The 25,234-nt window shown below is 45.2% G+C and overlaps 1 protein-coding gene across 1 annotated transcript in view; it reads right to left on the bottom strand.

Moving 5' to 3' along the window:
• Window positions 1-25,234, bottom strand: part of LOC119437438 (AP-3 complex subunit mu-1) — an 85,614-nt gene that overhangs the window by 58,939 nt on the left and 1,441 nt on the right. Inside the window, exons 2-5 of the mRNA XM_037704468.2 lie at window positions 19,068-19,252; window positions 16,876-16,988; window positions 15,996-16,117; window positions 8,279-8,438 (exon numbers count right to left, since the gene is read on the bottom strand). Of these exons, the coding sequence (XP_037560396.1) occupies window positions 8,279-8,438; window positions 15,996-16,117; window positions 16,876-16,988; window positions 19,068-19,252 (580 nt within the window). The remainder of the gene's footprint in view (window positions 1-8,278; window positions 8,439-15,995; window positions 16,118-16,875; window positions 16,989-19,067; window positions 19,253-25,234) is intronic.

Genomic DNA, 25,234 nt, shown 5'->3' with positions numbered 1-25,234 from the left:
GACATCTGGGCAATTCTCTGCTGCATAAAGGTACATTAATTAAACCCGTACTACAAAGTGTGCATGCATCGTTAAAACAAGTGATCCCAAGAGGTTTTTCACAAAGCGACAGCCACAAAGATGCAGGTAGCACATTTAATAAATGTCTAACCCAGACTTCAATTCACCGAAATTTACACAGCAAATAAGGTTGGCTGGATTATCATATTTACCCAGTTATAGATCAAATGACCTCTCATGCATTACCGTATTTAACTGATTGTAACGCGCCCTCGATTGTAACGCGCACCCGTTTACCGTGACCAAAACAAACAAACAAAAATCCTCAACAGTACCGCGTACCTCACGCTTTCATATAGAAATTCAACTTTCTCTCATTTGGAAAAAGATTTACTCCCGGTGCAATAAAGTTGCAATGAATAAAAAAAAAGTCGCAGTTGGCGAAGCATCAATTGCGATAGCAAATTAGTAGACCGCTATATGAAATAAGGATAGCAGTTTTATAGGCCGTATAAATTTACAAACATTCGCCTACTAAATAAATTAACAAGCACAGTGTCACGCGTGCACAAGCAAACATGAACACTTCTCGCTCGTTGACCGTGGAAACTGGCTGTCGAAACGCTGGAGTGACGAAGCGCGGCGAGCGAATTGACCTTCATGCTAACATGCCTCACTTCAATGCGACCCGGCGAAAACACAGCCCGCAACAGACTCTGCACGTCGCAGATAGCTTTCAAGATAAGGCCAAGGCGATTGTATCGCCGACGTGGATTGCCGCAGATTACGTCCTGCTTCGGTGCACTGAAACCCTTCCGCATTGCTTTGCTGGCAAAAATCCTTTCCTTCTGTTTGCGCCAGTCCCGCACACAAGTTTCGGATTCTCCGAACGCCCGTGATGCGGCCCGATTTCCGTCCGTCTCCACACACGATTACTTTCCTTTTAAATGCAGCAACATGATGAACTCTGCACTTTATCGTGATAAAGCAGACGCAGAAAACAGGAAGACAGACGGTACACTAATGCCTAAGCACTTGTACTGCAGCACATGGAGGCAGCTAGGCTAGAGTGTAGCTAGGCTCGAAGCGCGTGCGAGGCAGCCATTTTGAAATGCCGACGGCTATATGGTAACGCAGTTTTAGGGTTGTACTCGATTCTAACGCACACACAATTTTTTAACCTGTTTTATCGGAAAAAAGTGCGCATTAGATTCGAGTAAATATGGTATTTATCACGCAACTATCATGCCTTGAAAGATAATGTTGCCTTCTGACAAAAACTGGTCCTTATAACAGAGTTACTCCTACAAGGCTCACCTACACCCGCGACATTTCAAAATGAGTAGAAATTCTACTAGGCCTTTGAAATTGCATGGCATCAGACACGTGTTTGCACAGAAGACCTCTAGACCCACACTTTGACCCAAGAGCTTGTCAAAAAACTAATGCGTTTCATGCTGCACTTATAATTAATACATTCCTCAGTGTGCTCGAAAATAACAAGTATGCTCCAAACGAGCTGCTTCTGTACTACCACTTTGTCTGTAAAATTGGAAACAACATTGCAGCACGGAATGTGTCAGAGTGTCTTTTAGATTATCAGATCTTTTTGCACATCCTGCAGGAAGGAACCAAAGGTCTTTCTGCTGCCCACAGCAAAAAGTTCCTTAATCCATAGAAGTTTACTTTAAAGGGCCCCTCCCCAGGTCTGGCTATTTTGAGTTGACAAGCACAGTGCATACAATGCGCGCTAACGATTGCGTCTGCAAAGTATTACACCACTACACGCCGCAAAAACTGAAATTTCAAACTGAACACAGTGTGCCCTTCTCGCGAGCACCGCGCTCCCAGCCAGAGAGTCGACAGCAGTCGCACAATTGCGCCTACATAATTTGCAGTGCTGTGACGTTACAGTGACACGTGACTGAGAATTATTGAAGGCAACAGCAGTTATGTGTTTGATCTGTTGCTTCAAAGACGAATTAAAGGTTAGAGAAATAATAAAATCTACCAACCGAATGTCTGCGTGTCTGTTTTACTACGTACCGAAGCAAGAGATATACTTCCGTTCCGCCTGCTTGTTCCCATGTCGTGCAGTTGCGCGTGCAGAGAACGAAACTATGTCATTTTCTACCATGTTCCAGTGGACGATCATGCTTTTTGATAAGCTCACATCTGCCTCAGTGTTCATGCGACACTGACTTATCATACCGCTAGTCTGGTGCCAACGGCACGACGCGGTGTATCGTGGTAAGGATCCATGAACGAGCCAGCCTCTCCTAATGTGTGTGCACTGAGGGATCCATTTCACAGAAGCAGCCAGACAACAACGCAGGGGTTCTCGAGCACAGCTTGCAAGATTGTGCACAGAGCGAAATGAAACAAATGCAACAGCTCACGGGCGAGACCGTCACCGGAAGGGCGCCGCGCAGCAAAAACGTGAGATAAAAAAAAAGCCGGGGACCACGACGTGAATGTGACGCAATCCTAGGGCTCAGGTATGGGAGAACATAGGGAAGGAATTTTGCTTGTGGAGGCTAGATGGGGCAATGGGCACGAGTGTCGATGTTGGCAGTGAAGCTCGCCTACTGAATTCATGGTAATAATGAACCAAGTTTAAAATTCTTGTGGTAGAACACTCCCTAGAGGGCACATAACAGTTTCTGAGATATAACCAAAATCTGCTGTGTCCTGGTGAGAGGCCTATTAAATTATTTTTAAGCCTTACCTCCGGTCACACTTTTCTAATGTATTGGTGGCTGCAAGCCATCATCATGAAAACTTCTTTGGAAGAATCTTAAGGGGGGACGTGGCTTTGAAAATCAACTTCCTGATTTCTTCATGGATTTTGATGAAAATTGGCACAAATGTTTAGAATGTCTCCCTGATACTTCCATAAAAGTTTCAGAGTGATACCTTGAGAACATTTTATTGAGCAGAATTTTTCTCTCTTGAACTTTCTGGAGGGCCTGGGGAGCTTAAAAAACATGATGGAAGGCTCGTTGAGTATTGACTGCATAGCTCAATGCGTGCTGAAGGTCGTGACAGTCTTACTTTTTTTTTTTCGCAACACAAATTTTTTAGATAGTCATTTTTCAAGTTACCTTCGCACCGAGCACACTTTCGGGGTGAACGAATAGCCCTGCCATAAATTTATAAAAAGTCAAGATAAAAATGCAAGACTGTCTCGACCTGCACTGTAGTCCAAAGAACGTGACAAAAAAAAACAGAATCAAAATAGGCTAAACGGTAACGAAGAAATCAGCTCCAGAAACTGAGCAGAAAGGCGAAAAAACAGTTTTGAGAAAACGGCTCTCAAAGTTGCACCTTCTCTTCAGTTCTCTAAAACGCACCAAAGTTGTAATCTTTGATGTGTTTTGTGACGTGGGGCTTCTCGGACATGTGGCCTCTGGTCTGCTGAGCCTTCGTTCTGCCTTTTTCATGTTTGTATGGCATTCTTTACTGCTGCTCGACAAAGAGCATGGTGCCTGGGTTTCAAACCAAGTGTGAGGTGCAGAACTATGTGGGCATAAATGTACAGTAGTTCTAGCGTTGTATCTGCAGACTGCCTCATTGATGGCAGCCTCTAGTGCAGTCAGTGAGGCATTGTTTTCTTTTGGTAGAATCGACCATGTTACTGAATGAAGGCTCTCAGCAGCCTTCTGAATCATCTTCCATTGACAATGGCTATGGAGGTTAGGAGAGCCACTGATAGATAGGCAGCAATGCAGCTGCTATAGGTGCTTTCCAGCCAGTACTTTTGTATCATGCCTCACTTCTGCAGCCAGGTGTCTGTGCCAGCCCAAGTGGCCTAGTGAACAGAGCTCATGATGAGGTTCTCTTTATGAAGGGGTGGTATGATATAGGTATTATTACTAGATATCGTACGCATTACGATAACAGAGTCGGCGCGCGATGTGCTAAGTCGCGGGTCCGAGGTGCCGATGTGCGAAATGCCTGGTCGCGGGTCCGCGGAATAGACGCTCGACGACCTTAGTCGCGCAGTCCGAGGTGCCGATGCGCGAAATGCCTGGTCGCGGGTCCAAACGCTCGGTAAGCTCAATCGCGCAGTCCGAGGTGCCGACGCGCGAAATGCCTAGCCGCGGGTCCGAGGAATACACGCTCGAGGTGTCGACACTCCATGAGCGATGTGCCGACACGTGAAATGCCTAGCCGCGGGCTCGAGGAGTCGACGCTCAGATGCCGACGCGCGAAGTGCGTAGCCGCGGGTCCGCGGAGTCGACACTTGTTGAGCGATGTGCCGACGCGCGAAATGCGTCGCCGCGGGCTCGAGGAGTCGACGCTCGATTTGCTTAGTCACGCAGTCGGAGGCGCCAACGCACGAAATGCTTAGGCAAGGATCCGAGAAGTCCGCGCGCGATGTGCTTCATCGCCGAGTCTGAGACGCCTACGCGCGAGAGGCTTAGCCGCGTGTCCGAGCATTCCGTGCTCGAAGCTCGATCGCGAAGTCCGCGTCACCGATGCTCGGAATGCTTAGCCGCGGGTCTGAGACGTCCACAAAAAGCGGGATCGGCCACGCTACTGCGATGTCCGCGTAGCGCCCGCTTTAACACTCGTCGAGATTACGGAAACTGTCCGGAGCTCGCGAGGAGACCGCAACAAGCGGAGCAGACGACGCCATCACGGAGCGAGCACCGGACCAATGGCGAACCGCGCTGGAGTCACGTGGCGGGCGCGGCCAATCGGTGGCTCCGGCACGACCTTCAATCATTTGCTTTTTGTGTGCTTGTTTCTGTATGGAGGAGATAGCTGAAGCGGCAGATTTGAAGACGGAGAAATGCGCTTTCCAACGAGACCAAGATGGCGGCGCTCGGCTGCGCCGTTCCGGAGATATCGTGGCTTGAAAAACGCCGTTCTTTCGCGATTTCCGCGCAATTTTTCGGCACCTTGGCTGATACAACAATTTTTTTAGAGCACTTCTACTTGGTTTTCAGTGATGATATTTCGGAATCAGATAGATCAAGAGTTACAGAAACTGAAAATGTGATTTTCAAAAAATCGATTTTTTAGCCATTTTTCGCGATGCGAAAGCCGCGTCCCCCCTTAACAGAACAAACATTTAACAAAGTCATAGTATCTGACAATATTTCACCCCCCCCCCCTTATCCCTTAAGCACATCCCTACACCAACAAAGAGTGGCCAGGTGGCACATACAGCCCCCCCCCCCCCCAATCCTGGATATACCAAACTTGGACATATCAAACTATTCTCTATATTGAACAGTTGTAAAATCCCCTTGAACATTCCAAGCAAAAATTTTGAAATGAGCTATGCATACATGTAACTCCTGTTCACCGCCATATTCGATCTATTGAACGCTGTGCTGTGCTGCTCCGCGTCCCTGCAATCGCGCTTCCGCTATTGAAGGCACGATCACTTCTCGCGTCAAAAATATTTAATGCCGACCAATATGAAACTACACTGCTTTGGCAGAAGCTGTCAAAGAGTAGATTAAATCTGAAGGGCGGCACACACCATGGAGAAAAAATGAGCAGGGTGCGCTCATTTTGCACGCTGCGAATGTGGATGGCTCATGCAAACTGCAGCCGTTCATTATTGGCACAAGCAGATCACCACTCTGTTTCAAGAACGCAGAAGGCCTCCCGGTCCGATACACGTTCCACAGGAAAGCGTGGATGATATTGTCACGTAGTAGTGACGGTAGAGCAAACAGTCGCAAAACTGTGTATGACGAAACTGGTTGTTTATTGGGCGAACCTGTGCCCACAAAAGCAAGCTACACTCAAAGTACAACGATAGCGGCGAACACAGTCGGCGATCGTCGAAAATCTGATCAGTGGCGAAGCGCGTCGGCTTTTATACCCGAGTCATCGAAGGTTCCAGATTAATCCCTGATGCCCGCGTGTCTTGCAGAAAGTTCTAGACAATTCGCGTCGGTCATGCAATCAGATAACATAAGCGTCAGTGAAAACAGGCAACGGAAAGAAGCATCGATAACGTTCTAGAAACTTGCGATACAGGCGCGTCCTGCACCGAGCGATAATGTTTAACATTTGTTAGCCGGTGGAAAGCAGCCACCGGTGAAAGATAAACGTGTATACGTGTCAATATTCAACCTTTTCACTGAGTGGCGCCGAGCATGGGATGCTGAACTGGATATGCTGCACCGCTGGGTTTGTCTTCTTGTAGACAAAGGCTTTACGCAAACTGCATTTTAGGATTCCGCCGAGCGGCCGGCACAAACCCAACTCAAACCTCCACTTGGACGGATCTGCACATTACTCTATTTAATTTAACAATACTCCCACACACCACATCCGCACTTTGCAAAAAGACTATAGCGGCAGCGGTGCGCAACCCATTGCTGTGCGATTCGCAGATCCACGCTGAACGTGTTTCATTCCCGCTTGCACAGTTACACATCAAAGGCAATGGATTCAAATGTTCTGCAACCTGAAAGCCACTTTTGAAATTAACAGCGTGTGTAGTGTCGGCAGTTACCGACGCAGGGGCCAGTGGGGAAGGGCCGAGAATGAAGGGACACACATGTCAAGAGGGATCGGAGCACCGAGCAGCGCACAAGAAAAGGCGCGCAGACTAAAATTTTTAGGGCAGTAGAGAAATGAGGACAACTGGTTCCAACCGGAAGTCGGTTCTGAACCTAACACAACAGTCCACCTGGCTCCTTGCCCACGTGTGACGATCGGCCATGAAAACGGCGTATTGTAATGGACACGTAGCCAAGAAAGTTCCCGCATGATTCGCAGTACAAGTGTGCTGATGACAGCAACGCCATACGGGCTAGTTTGCTTCCACGGCGAGTCCATTTCTACCTTATCATGAATAAAAAACGCGCAACAAGGACTTCGCAGCATGCAAGGCACACTGCAGTCTCACGTCCAGGTGATGCGGGATTTTAGAGTTATAGAGTTGTGAAAGCCATTACACAGCACAAGCGACTTGCAATGTTTGTGAGTAAAAAATAAGTGCACTTTTGTGTGTTCAACATGGCCTTGGAGAAGCAAATAGGTAAGTTCCTACTTTTCACAATCTCAGGAAACTGTCCAAGACACGCAGAGATTTCAGATAGGCATATTTTAAGAATTATCGATATATCGCACTATTTAGCTATCCCCTTCAAGTTTGATCTATCAGGGATACACTGTATATCAGTAGACACTTGAACCAAGTGGCAATGAAATTTGGATGGGGTAATACTGTCATATTGTGGGGTATAGCTAACACATGCATACAACAGTGCGTATACAAGCAGCAACAAACTTTACTCGCTGACCAATTGTACACAATCGTTTGCCACAAATAAATTGCAAACCCCCAAAAATTTTGCATAGACTGTAATGCCACTCGGTCATTGTTTTGCATAAAATAATTAAATTACATCTTAAAACAGTATTTCGTCTTTTTTTTTGTGTGTAATTTTAAACTTTACCTTGACGACAATAACTTTTGCTGTGATCTCAAGAGGACAATCGGTATCATAGCACTACTGCTTCCAGTTACCACTACTTACCTGCATGCTAGCTCATTAGTGCTGGAAGACATACATATGGACATATGGCAGGGATGGCAAGGCTCCTTGCTTCTGTGTGGAAGCCGAAATGCCAACCCCTTTGAGAACACCATCATGGACAATGTTCTGTTCATTGCGTTTCTAATATGAACCTGATTTTTAGCACACGTGACAGCTGGCAGGTGGCCAGAACTGACAAAGAAAATGTTGGGTGGCAAGCGCTCAGCAATGGAGCTGACAACTGCATGGACTAACAGTGATGCAAGCTGGAGGCTTTTTATCACTGGTCTATCACCATAAAATCCTTCAGGCAACAGGTGAATATACAGGCCTAGCCAAAACCCATCAAGTGACAGCAACCAATCAGTCCCTGCAGCAACCCAATTTGTCGGCCATCGCTGTTGGCAACAAATTGCTGTCCCACTGGAAGACTGCCATTTCAAGGTGTCTTGATCGTACACCTGGTGCAAGAGCACACAAATGACTAGCAAAAATCTGACTAGCACAAAAATTTTACCCATGGGTAAAATGCTTTGTGCATTTTCTCGAAGTTGCTGCACAGCATAATTTATGAAGTGACAAACGAGCAGCACTATTGCAAAAGCTTCCCCTTTGTCACTCAACAGCTTGTTAAGCAGCAACCTAGTGTTGTTTACACAAATTTTTTCACCAATAGGTAAATTTACCTACAAGTACTTGCCCACAGACCATGCCCACAACTTGAATGGCTAAAAGAAAAAGGCACATGGAAGTTTAGAACGTACGTATCCCTGGATCTCGGCTGAGATGACCGAACCACTCTTGTCAATAATGGCATCCACCTCTTCGACGACGTCAAAGTAGGCCTCGTTGTTGGCATACTTGACCCCCGTTCGACGCCACGGGACATTTGACAGCTGGCCTGTGGGCAGGGTGCTGCTCAGGCTGAATGACAACCACAGGGAGAACAGAATGAGACTTGAGCCAAACAACATTCATGGTGCCATGAACCACTCCAGAAGATTACTGAAAATTTGCCTATGAGCACTGCAGCTGCTACTAAGAGCAGCTGATCTTGTTCCTAGAATTTCAGCAAGAGGAACAGTGTTCCATGGAAATTTTTTATCGCCCATGATACCCATAACTTTCCATACTTAAACACAGAGATGACCATTACTCAATTCAATGAAAGACATCAAAACTTATTTTCTGATACCAACAGCAGAACAAAGTCATTCAAATACAACTGAACACCTGTCCTTTTCATCCAGCTGCTTTTACAACTTCCCCTCAGTAGCAACTTTGAGCACTGTCAAGTCAAGCACGTGCCTAAACTGACAGAAAATAGATACAGTAACCACTGTCATCATTTTACTGGCAAAAAAACAAAATTACATTGAAAAGCAACGAAGGGGAAGCTTCTATAATATTGCCTGCACCAACACAGAAAACACTTTGAAATCTGTGGCGTCATACTGACACACAGATGCTGAGGTTTAGGTGAAAAATTTTACAATACAAATTATGGTGTTTAAAGGGACACTAAAGGCAAATATTAAGTCAACGTAGAATGTTAAAATACGATCACAGAAACCTCAAAACAGTTGTTTATTGCCAAGAAAAGACTTATTTTATGAGAAAATTGCGTCTGAAGCGTCTGCGTACGTCTAGCGCCATTCAAATCGCCCACCCTCCCGAGCGAGGAATGGCGACATCATGGTCTCATAGCGACGTTGTGCCACCGGTGAGTCAAACGGCGCCCGGAGACGGCGCTATGGCTTTTTTTTTCGGAAAATGCAGACGCGTGGCCAGAAACAGAGCCAAGACAGAGCCGACAACAATGCGAAAAGCGCACAATGAGTCACCGAATTGTAAACATGATGATCGCCGATGCTCGTCGCAATAGACCTTGTTGACGACACTGACAACGGCACGTTGGCTCGCGATGCTGGGCTCGATTTCAGCTATCTAAGCTCCGATGAACATGACATGCCCCTGAGGGCTCGCGCTGCCGGCGTTGTTGCGCACTACGACAGCGGCCTCGACGCCGGCTTTTCCTAGCGCCAAAGTAGCGAGGACTCCATCAATACGACGTCGGAAACGAAGCCGGTCACCATCTCGACATACCATCGCGCGGACCCTTCGGGCATCCCGCGACATCACATGGGCATAGCATTCTCTGCTGCTTGCAATTTCAAGTGCGAGTTTAGCGAGCCATAACACCTGCGCAGCACTACGTGATATCGGAACTACTGAAACTCGAAAGCGTGTGGTGCAGAGTCGAGCGACAACGAAACCTTTACACCACCCATGTCATTATCAAGGGTAATGCCAAAAAGATTTTTCTAAGAATCTAATAGAAGTAGACAAGTAGCATTTTCTTCCATCTTATAATCCAATGAAATGATTTTTTTAATCCGAGTGGTTGAGTACAAGTGAAAATTTTTTTTGAGGAGTGCCTTCATGATCGGGTAAGTACCTGAATGTCCCTGGGGAGTCTCTTATCGTGTCCTGCATTTACCTCCATTTCTCGATTACTACAGCTCCGTTCGCGATTATATTGACGCCTCACACGTTCTAGAGCATTACTCTATCACATTAGCTTGACTTTTTATTTGCCTTTAGTGTCGGGGGACATTGCTATTGAAATAATGTTCATCATTTTTATAATCAACGGTTTCATTTAGTTTTATTTCTTGTATATATTTCATGTTTGAGTTCCACTTCATGTTTCCACTGTAATCAATGTATTAATAGTTGCATTTCAAGCACTAGTGCTGATTTTGCATGCACGAGTTTGTGTCCCCCCCCCCCCTCCCATGTAATTAATACCTGTGCACGAGGGCCCTTAGGGGTATTGTAAATAAATAAATATTATTGAAACATTCCAGTCTTACTAAGATTTTTATGCGGATTTCAAATATGTAATTAGTAGGTCAATTAGTTCCTAAGATAATCAACATTTGACTTTCATTGTTAAGGCCACAATGAAAAATAAATGGCACAATAAAAAATTATTTCAAAGGCATGGTGAGATAGCATAAAGAGTAAGGAATAAAGTACAGCAAGCACTTTTTTATCTCACCATTAATAGACATTTTACAGCCCTTTGAATATAAGATTACAAAATGTGGCAACCATGTGGCTGAAAATGCAGCAAAATAATTTCTGAAATGAAAAAAAAAAAAAATTCTGCTTGCTATACTTCATAGTGTAGTACACATAAGGCTCTGTTCTGCAAAAAAACATTTTAATTCTATTTGCTTTTAGTGTTGAGATATGAAGGCCTGAATATTGTATGGAGCCCAAAATTTGCCTTTTGAGAAAAGTAAAGAAAACAAACAGCCCTAAATTTTGGGGAGGGCATGGCATCCGGAACAAACATTTTTGTTATTCGCTCTAGACACGAAAGTCTCAGGACACATCCAATCTTGTGCGCTGATTACAAATATTTTTTTTTCTAGGTCAACAAAAACTTACAATTCTCCTTGTGTTAAATATTTCGGATGTGACTTGCAAAAAATATACTGCAACAAGAACTAAAAGTTCCTGGATGTCCAAAGACTGCAAGTTAGCACTTTGATGTTTGTATCTGCACTTCAGCCGAAGTTATGAAATTGTAATTGTATAAATTGTGTCGCTCACAACCTCACCACAAGTAATGCTGTTGAATGGGCTAGTTGGTTCCTAGATTCTTGATTCATGTTATGAGCGCAATACAGACAGGACACAAAGAGAAGATGCAGACACCACAGACTACAACTCCGGTAACATGAATCAAGAATCCAATGGCACCAGACTGCATACAAAGTTTTAACACATTCACTGCAGCAGCACTTTTTGAAGTCCCAATTCCCATGCATCACGACCCACCGGTCGGCCACAAACATTGCCTCTCAGATGGGCTGTGACGCACCAGTGAGTCATGCACATTTGCATCTTTCTCAAACTTAAGAGAGATGGTGCCACTGCACCTTCAGTGGGAAGCAACCTTTATTCGCCTGCGTACACCTTTTTGCAAAGACATGTCTTCTGCAATACAGGAGGCGCCCAGAATTTGCATAACTGCACAGGGAGACTGACTTGTCATCGCAACCTGCCACTGATCCATGACGCAGTGAACGTGTTGATTACCTGATAAAGTTCCTGATGAACAACTAAAAAAAAATAACAAATATCCCTCAAAAAGTATCATAGGTATTAGGTGGCTGCAACTTCAGTGGGGCTTTCCCAGTGTGCATTTAATCAGACTCAAATGAAAGTGAGAGCCTTAAGAGTGCACTTCTCGGAAATAATACAGGCATTTTAGTTCGTGACAGAGTCGAGGATGCAGAAGCTCCCACCATGAATTAATGCTGTGCTCACTCTCTATCCCTCCACACTCACAGAATATATAGTTCGCTTGCAGCTAAGAGGAGGCATCCCAGCAGCGCACCAAGAACAAACGCAAATGAACAGCCAGTCCCAGCAAGTGCAGGACTACATGCAGCTGTGAGTATAAACACCTTTGGGGAACTGCCACGGAGCGGCATATTTTCGAGAGTTCGAGTGGTTTTTGACGCCAATTAACGGCCGCCAAGAACGTGGAGCACTCACTATGCGGCGTATAATTTCGATTAGCGACTGTCACGGAGCAACATAATTTCGAGAGTTTTCAAGTGGTTTTGATGCTGATTAGTGACACGCCGAATTACGGGCATCAAAACGTGGGGTCTTCACTATGCGGCGTATAATTTCGATTAGCTGCACGCCGAATTACGGGCATCAAAAGCATCGTGGCCTCACGGGGTGACATCTCGATTCGAGACGCGACACGCCGATTGCGGAGATTACGGAGTGTGCGTGTACGTCCGCGTGGTAGTGCCGGGCTCGACCTTGGCCCTTGACCTTGGGAGAGAGAAGAATCTGCCGTTCTTCGTCCGTGGTGAAAGGGTCGCGGCCAAGACTTTTGGGAGGAGCCGTGAATTAATTTCAGAACTCTGCATACCGGCAGTTTCCCTACATAGGGAACTAGGGAAAGGAGAGGCTATTTAAGCGCAGGTTTTGGGCCCTGCTGATTAGTCTAGAAGCTGAACCTATGCGCTGCTGAGAAGCCATTGGGGGGGGGGGCTAGTGCCGTCCAGTATCGCCTGGGCCGCCTGGCCACGTCGGAACTCCGAGGAACTTGTTAATGTACGAGACGTCAAACCAGCGTCTGCAACGAAGCTCACGGTAGTTCACCTCAAGTTAGCTCAACCTGCTTGAGGGAAGTCGTCAGATCTAGACTCCCGGGAAACCCAGCCCCGCAATTTGCATCCACCTTGACAAGATCGGACCGCCAGCATTCTTTGGGAAAGCTCTGTGCACCGACTTCACGGTTTATGGACTTGCTGTTGCTGCCCGGCAATGCGTATGAGACCATTTGTTTTCTTTTGAACTTTGATTTCTTTTGAACTTTGTTTTAGTGAAATAATGTTAAGTGTATTCTTGTGTATTTGATCCTCGCACTGTTTCATTTTTATATCTACTGTTAATTGCTCGTATTTACTTGTCACCATCATCGTCACCATCAAGTGTGTTAGTCTGTCTTGTGTTTTCTTTTTATTTTATTTTATTAATTTGTGTATATTTATCAGCCGATAAATATCTTGTTTTTTTTGTTTACTCCCGACTCTGACTTTTTCACTGTGTTCGCTTGAGTACGGAACGACCAACCGGCTTGTCTACCCCGTCGATCGACTTCGCGCCGACGACGTATCGGGGACAGCTGTGACAGGAACTCTGAAAGGGGTCTACGAGGAGGATAGCTGACCCATATGTAATGGTTGAACCCAGAAGAATACCCTACTTGAGAAGAATCCCAGACAGTTTCCTGTGTGGGGTTTGAGGGAGGCGCCGGCGCCATTGCGCGGGCTCTGCCATCCCTCGCTTTCGTTCCCCGCTCACCTTATTCCCCACTCGCGCCGCCTCCTAACCGGTTCCCGCGGTGGCGCTGCCCACGCGGCGTTTGGCGGTGAGGGCGGGGCGCTGACGTCACGCGGCCGCGTTTCGGCTGCTAGCGGTGGAGCCCGTGGCTCTCTTTTCTCTCCGGGACCAGCGCACAGTACGTACATGCTTTCCTCTCGTCCGCCGACACCTTTGTGACTAGGACTGGAGCTCGCGCACGGTGCCTTTGCCCGTGCGGAGAGCGCGTACTTTGTGCTGATCCTTTCCCGACGCTAAGCCGACGAGCGGTGCCATAGTGCTCGCGCAAGGTCGTACCCCGCCGAGCCGCACTTGCCGAAAGCCTAAGCCGAAGGATATTGCCCGTGCTCTCGTGAGTTGACCCATTGGTTATCGCCAGAGCAAGTAGCATAGCCGCCGGGACTTTTCCTAGCGGCGTGTCCCAGCTTGAGCCTGTGCTCTCGCAGCGACGTGCTATAGGCGCCTGTTATTGTATTTTTGCCCTGGTGCTTTGGCTCCCCGCCGCGCGGGCGTTTGTGCAGTGCTGGTGCCGGCAAATTCAGTAAGCGGTTTCCGTCAACTCAGGGCTTTACTGTGTTTTTGCGTGCGTCGCTCAGTTGCCCCTTGCGGCCTCTGAGCTCGCGCGCTAGCGGTGCTGGAGGCGATGGCTGACGCGGCCCTGTGGCTCGCTAAGCTCGAACCCACGGTGGTTGGTCTCCTGTGAGACACGAAGAACCCACGCCTGTTGCCCCAGTGCAGAACTATGGTTTTGCAATGTTAAAATGTATAATACCGAAATTCCGCAATCTGTCGATATCCATCAAATAAAGATAAGCAAGTCTTGCAAAAGATAATGACTGTTTTAACATTATGTTCACACTTCTGTAAGTTGTTACAGTCGACTTCCGTTAATTCGACCCTGGCGGAACCGACAAAACTGGTCGAATTATCCGGCAGGTATAATTAAACAACAGAAAAAACGCCAAAACCCGCCGCTGATCACTTGGCAGTATTTGCCTTTGAAGTTGAATTCGCCAACATGTAGTGTGTTATGCAGTGAAGCATACCAAGTGGGGAAAGGTGCCACTGTTGCGGGATATAGCCCGCGTTTTTTTAATTTACACATGCAGATGCGCAGTGTCCGGTCACAGTACGAGCGCCGAGATGCCTAATAAATTTACTGGCAGGCCTTCAGAGTTTCAGATAGACCCCTGCTCTTTTGTTGGCCATAAGTGTCCCGGCGAATTTCGGAGTTTTTCATCTTACCGCCTTCCTTTCGCTAGCTTTACCAAAACAAAGATGGTCAGAAACGGCTCTGAATGGCCGTTTCTTATTAGTATGCGTATTTAGCGTCTAGGTGCTCGTACTGTGACTGGAGACGGCCCGTGAACGCGTGTATACTTAATGAACACGTACGAAGTCCCGTGACAATGGCCCCTTCCATTCTTGGTATGCTTCATTGCATAATGCGGCTGTATTGCAGCACAGCTGACCAGCAGAGTTTGAATTGTATAGCGACGGTCAATTTTGAGATCGAAATAGCGGAAGTTTGGCCGATTATAAATGTATAGGCGCCTGCCGGGACGACCTTCGGTCGTGATCTAATTAACCGAAACATCAAACTGGAGTCAAATCAACAGAAGTCAACTGTGGCATATAATTACGCTTATGTCCTTGTTATCGTGATTAATTACGTGTATATTTCCAAGCATGTGCCATGCAGATTTCTTAGATGTTTAATTGGTATTGACAGGCTAGTTGGTGGTCCACGATTTTGCCGAAGCAGTGCACTTGGAAAAAAAAATTTTAGAGCATCATTCACTTGATGAGGACATACACAGGCGCTTGCAACTATTGCTTTATTGCTCAACAACGCACTTTTTTTAGTAAACGCTTTGGTAAGTGCACGCGCTGTGACAGCTGCATGGCGAGGAAAACAAGAAAAAAAATGACAAATAGACGAAGATAACCATCACCATGTGTGCTCAAAATAAAATAAAATGCCCAGGTAGCGGCGCGCTTTTTCTGAAAATGATACTGCGCCTGTGATACAGTGCCTGTGTATGTCCTCATCATTCATGAGTTTGTGAACGTGCTTTTTTCAAAGTGTGCTGCTTCACCAAAATTTCACCAATATGTATTCCCTGCTACTGCTGACTTACAGTGGTGGCTAGGCCAGTCAAGTTGCACTGCGATGCTGCATTTTTTCTCACTGCCCTCAGTTTTACAGAAACTGGAATAAACTGATTGATTGATTCCACCTAATGTCTGGAGAACCTCCTCGCACACAGTGAAAAAGGGCACCACAAGACAAGAACTGTTAGTAATTCTTTTACAGATCGGTGCATCCTTTTGTATCTCACAAACACCCACACCTACGGGTTCACAGCGTGTCAGCACCTGGGCAAGGCAAAGGTGGAGATAGAAATTCAGACAAGCCAATTCGCTGGTGAATATGTGCACATTCCCCTTGAGGGGCACTTGCTGCTGCCTTCTTGACCTCCATCACTGACTGGAGTCTACCATGAATCGGGCCCCCGTTGCTGCTACAAAAACACAATGGATAGGCACACAACTTACTTTGTCCGACCCGTGACAGTGTTGGCGAGGGTTCTCAGGATGTTTGGTGGCTTGATGAGCTCCTTCAGGATATTGGACTCCGTCGCAAGCGGGAAGCCATTATCCAACATTTCATCCAGAAGCTGCACATTGAACTAATCTGTTCACACATGCCAGTACCATGCAATTTCTTCAGAGTGTGCACATTAAAAAATGCTGCACTGCTGCTAGACCCTAGAACATTCCCTCCTCGACATTCTAGCATAGACATAAGTTATACAACAGAAGGACTAGATCACGGCTTAATAGTAGCGCACAACATGAAAAGCATACAAAGATTACAGTTGGTTGCACTGCTTGCTACAAGTTTCAAATTCCTAACTATGGTTCCAAATTGAAATGAAATTAGATGTTGGAGTTTTACATGCCAAAGCCACGATCTAATCATGAGGAACGTAGTAGAGGGGTACTCCGGATTAATTTTGACCACCTGTGGTTCCTTACCATGCACATAAATCTAAGTAAAGAAGTGTTTTTCCATTTTGCCCCCACTGTAATGTTGCCGCTGCAAGCACGATCAAACCTGCAACCTCGAACTCAGCACCGCAGCAGGCAGCTTCCAAATTTATTACATTTGTAACCACATTAGGAATCCACTTCCGTGGTGCTAAAGATGCTTCCTTCTTTACTGTAAGCTCGTAGAAACTGATATTTAGACAATGACAATCTATCTTTATCAGACTGCACAGCCAAGAGCTGCATACGGGCCTAAAGAGACATCACAATATGGGGGCAAGGCAGACTCCACATTAATCTGAACCAGACATGGACACTTTCGCACTCCCTCGTCAAATGCAAATAATTAGACAATAGAAAACAAAATAATCACAGCACAGCATACCTCGTAAACAACCACATAATGCTCCTTGATAAGGAACTCGGTGCAATCACTGAAGTAGTCAACAAATGTGTCCACCACACGATGCAGGAACTCAATCACAAACAGCGGTGGTACTGCAAGGAGGAAGTGAGAGTTGAGCAGGTGAGAAGCTAAGATACATTGCAGGAATGAAGCAAACGTTGATTGAAAGATTGATTCACTGACTGCATTTAATGTTCGATAGCAAACACAGTTGCAATCATAGACACCGTAGCGAAGGGCTCTAGATTAATTTTGACCGTCTCGGGTTTCTCTAGTAGCCATTCAATGCCTCAGTACGGAGCATTTCTGCATTACACCCATGTTGGAGTGCAGTGCTGCAGTCGGGAATCAAGCAAACAACCTCATGCACAGCAGCAGGTTGCCATTAGCACAGAGCCACCACAGCCGATACATAAAATGAAAGACTGCCACAAACAAGGAGTGCTGGCTTACAGAGTATGAAGTGGGCGCAACACCCACGAAGGAAATCTGCACAGGACTAACCTCCAAGATCTTCCTAGCGCTCTCAAATACATTATTCTGACTTAGCGTGTGCACTGGTAGGGTGCATAGAAGGCGAGGGACCAAAAGGGAGAACACACAAACTGCAGTGCATTATCTTCTCTCTTTCTGTCCCTCGTCTCACATGCACTGCTCAAGTCAAAGATTAACCATTACCGATTAGCCCAATAGCAGATCCTGCCGATATTTACCAGTGCTGTCAGTGGGTTTACAAATGTGTTTTGCAAAAAGCAGACACCAATTTTCAGGCTGTAGTTATCTTAGGAGGGACATAGTCACGCTGTTTGTGTGTACCTACCCAGGAGCCCGAACCCATCAATGCAGCTGACAGCATACACAGCTCATGAGTGTCGCTTCATTGGCAAATAGCCATGTCCTGGGATCAAGTTGGTGCACGTGAGTAGAAACTGTCGTCACGATATGGAGGCAGCCCAAAGGTGGACCTCTGCATGCTCGAACCTCCACTGATTTAAGTAAGCTGGTTATCGGCAAGTGACACAGGAGGCACTTCCAAACATGCACTCATTGTAATGATATGCGGTGATATGAACAGAATAGTGTGTTGTACATAAACAATCACAAAACTGAATTGTTGCGACGTTTACATCCGTAAGCAATAGCCTGTATGCACTTGCTGAGCAAGGGTGTAAGAGACGTCAGCATTTATTATTTAATCATTGTCTATTTTTTTAAACTACCATATTATCATCACCAGATGTAACATATGTTTGTTGGGCACTCTTTAGACATACATGGCCCTTGTACCAGTAGACAACATGTATTAATCAATCAATCAAACCCACTACAACAATAAATGGTGTTCTGACAGCAAAACAAAGAAATGCATAGATCTGGTTCGGTCAATAGGAAAGCTGTAAGGACGCCCTCCACTCTTCAAAAGCCTTATTAGTTACCAGGCAGTATGCAGTGATTCCTTTTATGTTGCACTTGTCTTAAATACGTTGACGATAATGCAGCTAAACAAAACAAATCAGATATTTCGTGTTTGTACAATAGAAACATGTGACACACTCACAAACCTGCCTGAATATTGTCAAGTAGTAGTGACAGGGAAGAAAACAGTTGCAAAACTGTGAATGACGAGACGGCCTTTTTATTGGGCGAACCTGTGCTCACAAAAGCAAGTTGCACTCGAAGCAGAACGATAGCGGCAAACACAGTCAGCGATCCTCGAAAACTCATCAGCGGCGAAATGCGTCTGCTTTTATACACAAGTCATCGAAGGTTCCCGATTAATCCCTGGTGCCCGCGTGTCTTCCAGAAAGTACTAGACAATTCACGTCGTTCCTACAATCAGATTCCATAAGCGTCGGCGACAACAGACAGAGGATAGAAGCATCAATAACGTTCGAGAAACTTCCGACACATGCATGCGCGTCCTGTGCCTAGTGATAACTAACATTTGTTAGCCGGTGAAAGATAAACATGTATACGTGTCAATAGGTCCAAAAAAGAAGAAAAGCATTGTGTTGCACACGAGACGCAAAGGACATTTTTACTGCATAAATACAATATAGCATGACATGCGGTACCCTTCTGTCATTGAAATAAAGTTTAAGAAAATTGCCTAAAAAAAAAAAGAAACAGTTTCTCGACATCAATGTTGCCTTTAGTGCGCATACACTCACCCTCGGACATAGTGACAGCCACAAAGAACATCTTGTTGCGGTAGATGTTGATGAGGTAGTGATGCGGGGCAGAGATGACAGGCGGGATATCCTCGGGGCTGGCAGCTTTCTTCTGCACGTCGAAGAAGTAGTCGCACACCGACCGGTGGATGACACTCTTCCAGTGCTTCTCCATGAAGACATCCCTGTGGTTATGAGAAAAAAAATGCACATGAAATTAAGTAGGTTTCACCATTTCATTCTATTACTGCAATAGCATTTATACAGACCCTCAAGGAGCGTTTGTGCCATCGCCACTGGCACCGCCGTCGGCATCACCATTGCCGTTGTCACGGTATTGACGCGCACGTGCGGTTGGCACGTGGAGGGTTAGAAAGTCTCCGGAGACACACAGTGCATTTGGAGGTAAAAGCAACAAAGCCAAGTGGAATATCCATCACACTGTTCTCAATTGGCTCTGCCAGGGCCAGGGCAGCATTCTAGCTTCCACTGCTGGCAACAGCGCTGTGCACACACACACACTGGGGTTCACGTTGAGCAGCTGTGCGCACACAACACCATGATGCATGCCCTGATGGAAGCAGAACGGACAGTAAACGTCAAGGTAAATGCATCTAATCCTTTCTTCGGATGCTGACGAACACCAATCATTTTTCCTTTGCTCTCATCTCATTTACCATCGAGATGTGACACCTGCGATATCTGTTGGCGGGGCTCCTCATCACGCCAGCTTTCCGAGACCCCTTCAGCACAATGCTAAACTTTGTTATCTCTGTCAATGCTTCATCTTTAGACGAAACTCCCAATTTTTTTTTTTTTTAACACATAGCCAGCTGAGGGAGCTCTCACAAGAGAAGGAGAAGAGAGGCCCTCGCAAACAAACTCCACAGGCAAAGCAAAACAGTAAAATAAATGCGGCAGCAAATTAAAAACAAGGACAAAGCCAAAACAAGGCGAGAAAGTGCCAAACTGGAAACAAGAAAACAAAAATAAAACGAATTGGTAACAAAGGCATCAGCCGATCTGCAGGTAATGTGCGAAGTACAGAATTCCAGCAGTCAACTATACTGACTGCCCAGGTATAGCTTTCTAGAAGCAGCCAACTATATCAATTACCTAAGTCTGTCTCACTAGCGCTCAAGCCTAGCAAGTGCAGTGCATCGGTGCAAGATGACAATTCCCTCAACAATCACAGCGTCACCTACTACCAGCTTCATTGAGCAGGAAGGAAACCATTTTCCCATGCTGCAGGCAGAAGGAGGGAAAAAGGAAAATCTGCGCATAAATTGGTTGACACAAAACATAATGCTATAGATTACTATAGCCACTGTTACGAATGTGCCTTAACCACATCAATCCCACATCTTAGAAAGAAAAGCAACAGCCTTTAAAAAAAATCCTGAGAGAGCACAAGTTTTGCACAAAACGTCATTGCTGTAACCTGCCAGGAGGATGACCCTAGTGCCATTGGTGCTCAGCAAATTCAAAGGAAGCCTGTAAGCTGCATCTGAAATGCGCTTGCAATTTATAACTGTGCCCAGTTTGGTTTTAACCATTGTAACACAGCAATGGGTACAGTTGGACGTACATATCCCCCTTGATGGCAGCAAATCAAAAAGGCCCAATTTGTGAGCGCTGACCAGCTGCTGTCTTGCCGATTATACAACTTGGGCCACTGGGTGTACAGTACTTGGTATGTGCTCGAATAGACAAGCAGGAAAAAGAAGTGAAGGAGTTTGGCGACGAAAGCAGTCGAGTGTGGAGAAACAAGTCAAGTGAACAGAATGGGACCAGAGCGTGCATTGAGCTACACAGAAATGAAGCAAGACATTACAGCAAAGGAAAACCAAACCAACAAAGAAACCTTCAGCCTATAACCAATTCCCACCATATGCGCAAGATCCGCCATTTTTTAAAATAATTATTAAAATATTCCTCAGCTTGTAAATTTGCATTTTTTATTCTATGAAGGCATCAAAAACACAAGCAAAACAAAGTGCAATTCATTCCCTAGTCATGTCCAACAAATAATTGACAACTAAAGATTGACTGAGGAGGTTTAACACCCAAAAGCAACACAGGGTAGAAGGCTGGTGGGTTGTTGGTGATGCATAATTAAGACACATAGCGCAGGAACATAAGATGAACCGGAGCGCTCTTCGTGTCCACTCTTGCCTGCCTTGTACGACTAAGTATACAGTGTGGTTATGAACTAAGCAAAGAAAGTACATTCAGGAGCACTATCCATTTAAAATGATAACCGTCGGTCAATGGCACTTCTATTCATCAAGTGGAACCTGAAACAAAGTGTTCTATGCATCATTTATCTCCGCAAATGACATAGGGCCTACAGAGATAAAACTTAGCAGGCACAGTATTTCTTCGGCTCAATGGATAACAGCAAAGACAGAGGACTGCAACAGCAATCAACAACCTTTGGCAGTAGCAGTAATGAGCAAGTTGATGGTTCATGTTCATGATGGATCAAGTTGAGCAACTGATGGACCATCAGTTGTGCTTCTAAGCAAGGTCTTCTCAGGATCTATTGATGGGTGCAAATGTGGGAATCTGATGCAGACTACCTACACGTCTCCATAAACAAGGGCTCCAAAGTTGCCTGTCAGCTTTGTGGTGTTTCTTTCAAACTTGATGTGTTCAAACTAGCTCTGTTGCTTCATGCACAATGCAGGGAACAAAATGTTAACAGGTTGCTTGCTCTCCATCCTATCAGTGAGTAAAGAACAAGAAGATTCAAAGCATGCAGTGCAGTGAGCAATTTTGGGCAAGTGAGATTTGACAGACAACACAATATTTTCCAATACTGCTCAATAAAATTAAAATTAAATAAAGAAAGTAATGTTGTACAAACAATGTTGTAGTGCTGTTTACTCTTCCACAGCTGCACACTAATTACCCCGAGTAGCAATTGTTTTGAAATACATTTTAACATTCTCAGCTGTGCAGCCACGAAAAATGAACGTTCTTTTACCCTAGTCTTCCCTAGGAATGTGGAGGGAAACCGGCAGAGAAGCTGTACAAAAGTTATTAGGATTGCTAACTGGGCAAGATGTGCTGCTGAAGATGGCTTAGAAAAGCTTTACCTAGATTCTGTGCTGCAGTGAAGCTGATGTTTCTCGGGACATAGTGATAAATGTGCAACAGTTACACTCACCCACACACCTGTCACCCTAACACTAGCCCATAAAGTGAAAAAGATTCTCCAGGCATGCACATACTGCGAAGCATGCGTTACAGTTCCTCATCTATTAACGACCGTATATAGTCAGGATGGAGAGAGAGAGACAGAGGGCAGCATGCAACCATCCAGGCCTCCTGAGCAATTCAAGCTGCTTACAAGGACAATCTCGAGTTATACTGTCTTTTCTCAATGACCACAGCATGGAAATCGTGCAGCTTTTCTTACAACATTGCCTAGGCAGAAATCTGGCATCTCCTTCCACGTACGTTTCTTCAACAGCACTGAAGCACCATGGCAACGCTGGGACATGAAAGGTCCAGCTTTGTTTTGAACATGGCTTGGCCTAAAATATGGTGATGGCTGCGCAAAGTAAAGCTTGCATGGAATCAAGCCCTTAAGAAAAGATTTGATTTTCCCTTAGCATTCTAGCATTTGTTTACTCACTTACAATATAACAAATAAATGCAGAAAATGGAAACATACGATTGAAGTCAGCACACACTGAGTGCAGGCCTTCTCATCCTTCCTCTGGCTTAGCAACCTGCTGTAGGTATTGCTCACCCATGATACAATCCTACAATCTACTGAAAGTACACTTGCATTTTAATAAGGAGTTCTGATGTAAGAACATAGCAAAAATGGCATCTCACACGCTGTTCTAAAACAGACTAAACCACTGCGACAGACAAAACACCGTTCACAAGAAGGGTGCCAATCCGTTCTCCAAGAAAGGTGCCAATCCGAAGCCCCCTTTCCCGGCATTTTCATGCATACAACAGCACTGGAAATGCCACTATTCCCTCTAAATAACTAAGAAATTGATGGAAACCAACAGCTCAAGAGGTGACGCCTAACCATATATGCTATCATGTGTGTTGAAGTTACCACCCCTTGTACTGCTGCCTTTTAATACTATTCAGTCGTTAGTGGCATTAAAGGAGCAACACCCCTAAATCAGTTTAGGCTGACAGAGTACTCTTTCAGAACTCCATTCTCATAAATTTCTCAGTAGGTGATTGATTAGTAGAACAGAAAATGAAGGCGAAACTTCCATTTCTTAAATTTCATGCCTATACCCTAGCACTGGTATGTCAGTGTGACTTAACAGATTGCAAAGTATTTTCTCATATTTCGGCCATTAGGCCACAGTAGAAGTTATCAAAGCATGCCATGTTCAATCTTCGGATCGTTTAGAATACAATACAGTCTTTATCTAATTGAAAAAATATTAACTAGGCCCATGCAGACACCATGAAAACCCAACGTCGCGGCAAGCTGGTGCGGGAACTCAAAGGTGGTGGCTGCCACCCATCTTTCATTTCCGCACCTTATCTGGCTTTTGAGGCCTCTTCTCCCTATAAGAGTGGCTTTATTGGTACTCTTGAAGGGTAGTTTACTAATACAGTTCAGCTTAATCTTCCCTCTAGTGTCCCTTTATTACAATAATTTGCAGTAATGCATGACTCACCAAGAAGACAGTATTTTGAGTGGCAAAAGCAAGCTCTGGTCAAACGCTACTACACATGCTCAATGTGTGCTGCCCTATGTAAGTAGCAACCACAACAACCATCACACTGCCCTTCTTGGCAAACCAACATGCTTCAAAGATAGTATCACAATAAAACAAAGTGCTTGCGCCAAGTCGTCTGCAGAGTGTGTAATGGTTAAACAAAAAGTCCCTGAAAGACTTTGTACCCAAAGTAAAATTAGTTCAGCTGTTCATGATGACCGTGACATCAGCACGGTTGTGCTACCCCACCAGCCTGCTGTGACACAGAAGCACGTTGCCACATGAAGTTGAGCGACAGAAATGGTGTTGCGTTTGCCTCAAGAATCGCTACTTGTGCCTCATTGCAAGCAAGATGCTTCGTGGCGACTTGGAAAACAAGGTGTGCCATGCACAAAAGAAGATATTTTAATGCAGTGCACAATCCGTTTGCAGTTAGGCATTGTCACCATGACGGTAAAAGTACAGTAAAACCTGCTGAATTATAACTAGAAAGGAAAAGGTGTCCCACTCAGCCAGCATTTCTTTTAAGCAAAGGACATGAATACCCTATAATGATCCTTCACTTCAAAAGCATTGAATGTTGCCAATACCACTTGGGTGAACAAAAAAAAAGGATGAACTTGTGCTCTGCTTCAATTTTTGCAAATGATGCATGCACACACACGGGAGAAAGGCTGCCCAGGCATCCTGCCAAGCGACCCCGTTTAAACTAACCTGGCAAAATTGTGCACAAAGGCATTTTATGAAGTCGAACAACTTCTACAGTCAAAATTACATTGCTTAGATATCGACTCTCTAGTAAGGCCTGCCCATTAGCTGGTGTAACTAATCCTGACAAATAGCATGAAACACAAAGCAATTGTCTTTCATATTTACACATTTCCTCTCTTTCATAGAATTCTTCTAGTTTCATTCTTGTAAGTTAAAAGCGCAACCGAAGACTGGATGACAAAAACACACACAAGTGCCTGTGTGTGTTTTTGTCATCCAGTCTTCGGTTGCGCTTTTAACTTATACAATATGGAATACCAACTAGCCTAAACAGCCAATCTTCATTCTTATATTTGAAATGCACAAAGACTCTTATGTGCCCAGCTTTGGCCTTGCACAGTGTTCTTTTCTACTTTACCAGCCCCATGTTTGTGTCCTTTCAATAAACATAACCTTTTGAATTAAAACAGTTGGTACTTACTTTGCTGTTTCCCTGACAGCATATTCTTCATTTGATTATAACATGCTTTATAACCCCAACCCTCTATAATGCTTCATGCCCTGAAAGTGTTATAAAAAATTCCCCTCGATCCGCTGTCAATTTGTTTGATGCTGTGGCACAGCGGCAGATCATCTCAAGACTGTTGCTCTTCTTTGCTATCTCACATGTTACTTAAAAGTCATTAAACACTCCTGATGATGTTCATCACCAAAGCAAGCATAATCACTCTATGCAGTAAGCTACTG

Source organism: Dermacentor silvarum, chromosome 1, assembly GCF_013339745.2.
Source record: "Dermacentor silvarum isolate Dsil-2018 chromosome 1, BIME_Dsil_1.4, whole genome shotgun sequence".
Taxonomy (NCBI): Eukaryota; Metazoa; Arthropoda; class Arachnida; order Ixodida; family Ixodidae; genus Dermacentor; species Dermacentor silvarum.
Note: the sequence above shows the minus strand (reverse complement) of the source record. Positions and strands in the feature narration are given on the sequence as shown.